Source organism: Alosa alosa, chromosome 22 (genome assembly GCF_017589495.1).
Source record: "Alosa alosa isolate M-15738 ecotype Scorff River chromosome 22, AALO_Geno_1.1, whole genome shotgun sequence".
Taxonomy (NCBI): domain Eukaryota; kingdom Metazoa; phylum Chordata; class Actinopteri; order Clupeiformes; family Clupeidae; genus Alosa; species Alosa alosa.
In genome coordinates, this window is record NC_063210.1 from 5,328,418 (window position 1) to 5,337,120 (window position 8,703).

Sequence of the window (8,703 nt, forward strand, 5' to 3'; positions counted from 1 at the left end):
TAAAGTGTTATATTGTAAAAAAAAAAAAACCCTGTACACAGAGATTTCTTGGTACACACACACACACTCATTAGATGTCAACCACACACTCTGGAGCCTCTGCTCTGATGTGTTCCGAGACGACCTTGGCCCCTGACTCCCCGATGCCGTTCCCCTGCAAACTGGAGGAAACAAACACACTCTTTTGAATCTCTACTTATGAATGCTATGAACAATGGACAACAACACACACATATAAACACACACTTACTTTATGTAAGTCAGCTGGTGGTTTCCCTTTAGTGCTGTGGCAATGAAAATGGCTCCATCCATTCCAAGTGCATTTTCCTGCAGACTGCACACACACACACACACAATGTTAACAGTGACATAAGCACATACACAAGACATGGTGAGAGGAATTTATTCATGGGTTTTACAGAGGCCATTTCAGGCTGAGATAGAAGCTTTCCAGCCCATAATAATCTAGCAGAAACAGTCAAGCTCAAGGGAACGTCACTCACTTCAGCCGCCTGAGGCCTCTGTTGGTCTTCAAAGCGCTGGACAAGGCTTTCGCACCGACCATTCCGATGGAGTTGCCACGGAGACTAAAATAATGAAATAACATGAATCCGGTCAGCCTAACTGGTCATTCATTATGTCATTCGTTTCAACACTTACAAGGTGAGGATGTGTGGTGGTCAACATTTGAGCTCTTAATATTCAAGTCAGTGAACATCCCAGGCTTCACACACACAATACATTATGTTCTGTTGTCATGGTATTACCCACAATTCTTATTTATTTTTTGAAATGTATGTCTTAATTAAGGGATACAGTTAAGTTGTAAAACACTGGGAATAATCTTGAATAAAACATGGCAAAAAAGAATGTCCCTGTTCTCCCCACTGGAATTGTACATAATAATATATTTTGACAAGAATTATTGGAAATAAAAAGGCATTTACTATCCAAACAGTAATAGGCATCAATGGCGTTCTGAACTCCCTAATTTACCAGGAACCATTTTCACCTAGTATCTTAAAATGAGTATTAGGGGGAGTTTGGGAGGGTAGGCCATATGGAGGTTTGTGTTTTCAGTTGGTGTGTGTCCAAACAGACTTACTCGAGAGTGTGTAGGGTCTGGTTGATCATGAGAGCTTCGGCCAATGCCACAGCACCTGCTTTTCCCATAGATACACCCTGGAGACTACCAGTACACACACACACACACACATACACACACATTTTAGAAAAAAAGTATGAACTTGAAGTATGAAACATAAATAATAAAATATATGTTTTAATGAACAATAATAATAATCTCTCTCTCTCTATCTCTCTCACACACACTTACTATAGCACAGATAGTGAAGAGTTTGTCTTCAGTGCGGTGGCCAAAGAAATTACACCATCATCTCCAAGTGCATTTTCCTGCAAACTACACACACACACACACACACACACACACACACACACACAAGAACAATATTCAAATATTAAAACAAGTGCATGCACTCACAAATCCATCAAGAGATATGGATTCAATACAGTATGTAAGTAATAAGCTCCCATTAATGTCCCCTTCTGACCCCTCCTGTTTTTCTGAGGACATTTTGTCTAGCCGTGGATGACAATCTAATGATGACTGCTATTGTTTTTCTTTTGTGCCCCCTTGATTCATTTAGCCCAAGCTTTCATCTTTCCTTTTCAGCAGGGATGTAGGCTAATACACTGACACACACACACACACACACTCACACTCTCTCTCTCTCTCTCTCTCTCTCTCTCTCTCTCACACACACACACACACAGAGTCATAAAGACACGCTTAGAATGACACCTAGTTCTCTCTCTTTCACACAATGGGCAGAGAGAGAAAGAGAAAGTGAGAGAGATAAAGTCAGTTTCTTTACATGGTGCATGTAAGCGTGCGTAAAGACTGCATCTTTCTCCACACCAGCGGCTCTGGATATAATGGACTTGAACATGGACATTACAGAGACATTATGAACTGAAAGGCTGGAGCAGCCACGTGAAAGACCATTTTATGGCCCCAGCCGTGGCGCAACTGGCTGGGGCACCTGCACCATATGCCGGCGACCCGGGTTCGATTCGCGCCCCGTGGTCCTTTCCGGATCCCACCCCAAGACTCTCTCCCACTTACTTCCTGTCACTCTTCACTATCCTATTGCATTAAAGGCATAAAAGCCCAAAAGATATACTTAAAAAAATAAAATAAAAAAAAGAAAGACCATTTTATGCACTTAGTGCTGGCCGCGCTGCACATAAAAAGAAAGGTTCACCTTAATAACCAGGCAACTAGTTCTTAGAATAGAACAAGGGCCTCGTTTATAAAAGGGTTGCGTAGAAACCATCCTTCATTTAATCTTAGATCATTTCTGAAAGGAATGAAGGAAAAACCTCTAGGCCTACAGCATAATCACGTTATGGTACAGTACGCTACTGTAGGCTACGTTTCCAATTTGACCCAGGGTAATATGCTGATTTAGCCTACAAAACAGAGGACTTAATTATAAGCGTGATATGTCATGTAGGCTTAACATTTGTTTTAGGATAGGCTATGTTTTTGCTGAAAAAGTAGCCTAGTTCGCCGGTCATTATTCATTAATTCTGCATAGCTTTGCTATCGTTTTCTTTCAATAATGTCCAATGGCTTAAACATTGTCCTTTATTGTTTGCTTTAGGCCTACCTTTATATTTTAGCCTACATTATTCAACTCACGTATTGTCATCTGATGGGCACTGCCAGTCAAAAAAAGCAAACAGGTGCGCGCTCTGCACCTCTTTACGCAACTTCGACGCAAACCCTAAATATGAAGATGCCCTGCTTTCAGAGGATAACTTCCGTCCCTTAGTTGTGTAGGCTATATATATTATAAAATACCTATAGCCTACATTGTATAGCTTACATTCAAATATTACCTTTCTGTTACAAAGCTGGGAATAGGCTAGGGTGACCAGATGAGAATGGGTAAAATTTGGGACGAAGTTAACATGAACTTCAAAATTCCGAGCCATAATGATGACATCTGACTCCCCCCATGTGAAATACCAAACTCCTTCCTACATACATTGCAAAACGCTTTGTTTTCATTGCGTAAAACTGCACTAATCCAGGGGTATTTCCCTACCCAGTCTTGTCGGTACCTGCAGATACGTTTTGGCTTTTTAGCTACGTGGAGTCTCCATTTCAACAAAGAATGAATGAATGAATGAAAAATAGGGCGCCTTGCTGTAAGTAGGGCCTACGAGGCCTACTGCTCAGCTGTCTCTACCTTATTGTACGGTCTATAGTTGCTGTGTGTGTGTGTGTGTGTGTGTGTGAGTGTGTGTGTGTGTGTGTGTGTGTGTGTTCTATCAGACAATAAGTACTCGAGAGTCTGCTTTTTAGACTTTGCTCTAATTTTCGGGACAATTAGGGCAGGATTCGGGACTGTCCCGAATTTTTCAGGACGTCTGGTCACCCTAGAATAGGCCTATGACTGCACAATAACCTCCACCATTATCAAACATGTTCGAATGCCTTTTTTTAAAAATCCGATACCACATGGCGCAGTCCTACGGAGCCCCTAAGGGGACATGAGCAAAAAAAAATCTGAAGTTTAGTTTCATGTGCTCACGTGAAACTTTCATGTGCTCCGTGAAACTTTCGTAATGGCATACGTGAAACTTTAATGTCGCCACATGAAAGTTTCACGTAAGCACATGAGAAAGTTTTATTATAATGCCCATAAAACTTTACATGAAACTTTCGTAATGCGCACATGAAAGTTTCACGTGAAGCTTTACATGAAAGTTTCACGTGAGCACATGAAACTAAACTTTAGAATTTTTTTTGCTCATGTCCCCTTAGGGGCTCCGTACAGTCCACCTCACCAAGATTGCAGAATTCATAGTTCACCCACCTCTTATTTTACCACCTCATCCCTGGCACGAATGTACTTTCCCTCTCCTAAACGAGGGCAATTGGACATTTTATGGTCAATATTAGATTGGTGAGAACACTAAATATACTAGATCACCTGTAAGAATGTTTCAATCATTCTATCGTAGGTCTTGGTGTTTTTTTTAATAGATATTATGAAACAAGTAAGCTATATGTTTTTTCATTTTCTTAAGTGGGCTATAGTTCTCATTAGCAGTTTTATGCCAAACCATGAAACATTAAGCTGCATCCAAAAACATCTTTATATATCTTTAAGAAAGACATAAGATCGTTGGTCTTGAAATTTTGAAAATGCATCGCACTTAGACCTCAGATTACTTGCAGTACCCCGGCATTACCACAAGGAAATGGTCGTACGTCAAGTTTGAACCTGACGTGGAGATAAGCACTTTCCCACGTCAAAGTCGTTTTTTATAAATCTGAGCGTTGGCATGGATTTGAGCGTATGCACCGTTTAAGATCAAATCTGTGCGTAAGAACGCTTTCTAAATGAGGCCCCAGAACTCTCAGAACAAAACTCCCTGCTGGTACCTTGCTTATCCAAAGTGATAGGGACTTGTTTATGACTAGTACAGCCTGGGCTCACCGTTTTAGCAGCTATCACATACAACATGACAACGGCAGCAATGTGCTCCGAAACCCATTATCCATTATTAACCCAAGTTGCCTTGTAACTGAAAGGAGCTACAGGCGAGTGAGAGCAGAGCAGTCTGAAGTAGCGCTTCGCTCGCTAGTGAGGTGTGTAACTCACTCCAGGAGCTGTAGGTGGGTGTTGCTGAGAAGAGACTGAGCCAACGCCTGGGCTGCGTTCACCTTCATGAAGTTCCACTGTAAACTGATCACACACACACACACACACACACACACACACACACACACACACACACACACACACACACACACACACACACACACACATGCACACACACACAAACACATGCACGCACACACACACACACACACACATGCACACACACACACACACACACACACACGTGTGAGACAGAGAAAGAGAGAGAGAGAGAGTTAGGCATACTCTCAAGTTACTCATGAGCTATGTTTAACTCTGTGGGTGTGAGTGTGGATATGTGCATGTGTGAATGAGTTGTGGGTGTAGTAACGCAGACACAACCCAGGTAAGTACACACACACACACACACACACACACACACACACGCACACACACCCAACTACACTAGTGAGTTTGTGTGTTCATGTGTGCATCCATTTAATGTAATTCAATACATTACTTACTGCAAGGAGGTAAGTGCTCTGTTGACCTTCACAGCTTTACCTATAGCTGTCACACCATCATCATGAAGAAGATTGGCTGTAAGACTGAATACACACACACACACACACACACACACACAAGAGAGAGAAAAACTTTACCAGGGCTACCAATATGTGGAGGGCACTGTATGCAGTGACTTCCTGTACATAAGCATTATCTGCATGCGTGGGGGTAAATGTGTTAGAAAGACATACCATACATAACTAAAAAGCATAAACATCCATACAAACACCTCTTACATACAAACTGAAAAATTAAAACAATTAAACCAGAGTTGATGGAGAGGTCTGGCTTTTAAGAAGTAACAGAGAACACACTTTATGTAAATTACCCAATTATTATATACATAATTAAATAATAAAAAGGCATAAATACTAACTGGCTATTATTTTCAAGAACCATTTGATAAAGAAGAAGAGATACAATGCTCTGCAGACTGTCTGAAGGACTTGAAGGCCAGGTTCCCAAGTCCCAACTGGTTCATACCATAGATACTGTATGTAGTATATGGTACATGTATATATCATAGACTGTATATACTATAAGAACTGTATATATAGCCTATGGGTCATACAAGTCTGTGTGCCCAGCCTCTACTCTATTAACCTCTGATCATCAGTGAGTCAGAGTGCGAGTGTGTACACTTGTCCACTTGCCGTGCTCCACAGCAATTAGTTCAATAGATACACATATATTGCACATGCACATACACATATATTGCACATACACATACACATATATTGCACATACATATGCACATATATTGCACATACATTTATGGCGAGCAAGAGTGTGTTATACATACTCCAGTTCCTGGAGAGTGTGGTTCTTCTGTAAAGCTTTGGCGATGGCTTTGGCTCCGTCCACACCCACTGAGTTCTCACGAAGACTGGCACACGCACACACACACACAAACACACACACACACATGCGCGCACACACACACACACACACACACACACACACACACACACACACACACACACACACACACATTTAAATGAAAAGTTAACTGAAATGCACTAGCACCTTAAATGCTAAATTCTATATCCATCTATTCCTGTCTGACTCCTGAGATGTGTCTCACTCAGTGTTTATTTATTTTGCTAACGTTACATAGCATGGTGGAGTGGACAAAAACTTTGAAGAAAGTTGATGAAGAAGGATCTTGGTTTATTCTGTAATGACAGCTAGACCATGGGTAGGAACCATAAACACTTAAGAAGGTAGGCTAATAACTTTATGGCCTACGGCTACAGAGAAAGGACAATACTGTATATTCTTAATCTTTCACATACAAATTAATTTGCTTTTTTATCACATACACACACACACGGACACACACACACACACACACACACACACACACACACACACACACACACACACACACACACACACACACACAGACACACACACACACACACACACACTCACATGAGGGTGATGAGCCCATGGTTGGAGCAGAGTGCTTGGGTGAGAGCAGCCACACCTCGATCACTGACTGAACTACTTTGAAGCCTGAAAGACAGAAAGAAAAAAAAGAGAGAGAGATGATAGAGAAAGAATAAGTTTATGAGACAGAGAGAGAAACACACTAATATAAAGACGGGGGAAATGTGTGTGTGTGTGTGTGTGTGTGTGTGTGTGTGTGTGTGTGTGTGTGTATGCGTGTGTGTGTGTGTGTGTGTGCTCACCTGAGAGAGCTCAGTGTGTGATTGACCGTCAGTGCCTGCGCCAACGCCACTGCACCCACATCCCCAAGCTGATTACCAGACATGCTTTTAATAAGAACACACACACACACACACACACACACACACACACACACACGCACATACACACACACACACACATGCAACTTATTTCCTGTGTGATTGCTGTCTCATGGCAACACTAAGGCCAAACTTCTTTTCAAGGTTTCAAGAGAATATCACTCTATAGTTGATTAACAAGGAAAAAGGGAAGTGGTGCTCTTTGAGAAAGGCAGGTGAATCCGTAATGTGATTTTATCTGAATTTATCTTAGTTGAATTCACACACACACACACACACACACAACACACACACACACACCACAGACACACACACACACACACACACAGACACACACACACACACACACACACACACACACACACACACACACACACACACACATATACTGCTTACTTAAGTTCCTGTAAAGTCTGATTCTTCTTCAGAGATTCTGCGATTCGTCTGACTCCATCTGCACTGAGGTTATTCTTTTGAAGACTGCAACAAAAACAGCACCACACAATACATTCTACATTAATCCAACACGCATTGGAGACAGTGCATTCACCATTCATACAGTACATTCACCTCTGTGAAAAGTGCCATGAACATACTAGAATGATGTGTCTTGACAAAATAGCAATGTCAATGTAAATGTCAACTTATTAACATAGTACTTTTATAAACAACCACAGTTGACAAAAGTGTTGTTCTTTAAGACAAACAAACAAACAAACAAACAAACAAACAAAAGAAAGAAAAGACTATACCATGCTTAATGCAGGGGTAATCAGTTACCGAAACCTAAACCAAAAGGTAGAATGACAAAAGCTAGCAGGTCGGGGAATGGTGAGTACAGTATATTGAACACTTATGGGGTAAATAGGAAAGGGCTAGTAACTCAGACATAGAGGACTATTAGAGATGATAACAGGGTGCTTGCACTTCTCCCATATAGACCTTTAGGGGATTTGGTGCATTGTCAACTTTTTTATACACGCAATGCTGTGCATTAAAGTGTCTGTCATTCACCCAAATGTCCATAATTGTCCAGGTCTGGATAACAGCAATTCATAATTCCATACTTCTGCAGACTTTTCAGACCTGTACAAGTGCTCTGAAACAGGGAGGCCGCCAGACAGGTGGTGATTGACAGATAGATAGAGAGATAGAGATAGAGAGAGAGAGAGAGAGAGAGAGAGAGAGAGAGAGAGAGAGAAAGAAACTGGAGGAGGTTGAAAGAGACAGGTGGAGCTTGAAAGACAAAGAAGACAGCGATAGAGCTTCACAGACAGACAGATGGAGAGAGATACGCACAGATTGACAGACAGAAAGAAAGAGATAGGGGGGTGGTGGAGGTAATATACAGACAGACAGGTGGAGTTTGACAGACAGAGTATGAGAGAGAGAGGGGTGGAGGTTGGCAGACAGACAGAGACGCAGAGATGGAGGTTGACAGACAGACAGAGACGCAGAGGTGGAGGTTGACAGGAAGACACAGACAGCTGGAGACTGACAGACAGATAGACAGGAAGTTTGCTGGAGCTGCAGACTCACTTCAGGCAGCTGAGCTTGCGGTTCGTCTGCAGCAGCTCAGCCAGAGCGCGTGCCCCTTCATCCTCAATGTGGTTATTCTGGAGACTGCACACACACACACACACACACACACACACACACACACACACACACACACACACACACAA

The 8,703-nt window shown here is 41.9% G+C and overlaps 1 protein-coding gene across 1 annotated transcript in view; it reads right to left on the reverse strand.

Annotated features, from left to right (window-relative positions):
* Positions 1-23: 23 nt before the first annotated feature.
* The window catches only part of nlrc3 (NLR family, CARD domain containing 3), a 24,130-nt gene continuing 15,450 nt past the window's right edge, over positions 24-8,703 (reverse strand). Inside the window, exons 8-19 of the mRNA XM_048233479.1 lie at positions 8,558-8,641; positions 7,415-7,498; positions 6,941-7,024; positions 6,681-6,764; positions 6,049-6,132; positions 5,204-5,287; positions 4,701-4,784; positions 1,337-1,420; positions 1,106-1,189; positions 504-587; positions 251-334; positions 24-161 (exon numbers count right to left, since the gene is read on the reverse strand). Coding sequence (XP_048089436.1) covers positions 71-161; positions 251-334; positions 504-587; positions 1,106-1,189; positions 1,337-1,420; positions 4,701-4,784; positions 5,204-5,287; positions 6,049-6,132; positions 6,681-6,764; positions 6,941-7,024; positions 7,415-7,498; positions 8,558-8,641 — 1,015 coding nt within the window. The 3' untranslated portion in view covers positions 24-70. The remainder of the gene's footprint in view (positions 162-250; positions 335-503; positions 588-1,105; positions 1,190-1,336; positions 1,421-4,700; positions 4,785-5,203; positions 5,288-6,048; positions 6,133-6,680; positions 6,765-6,940; positions 7,025-7,414; positions 7,499-8,557; positions 8,642-8,703) is intronic.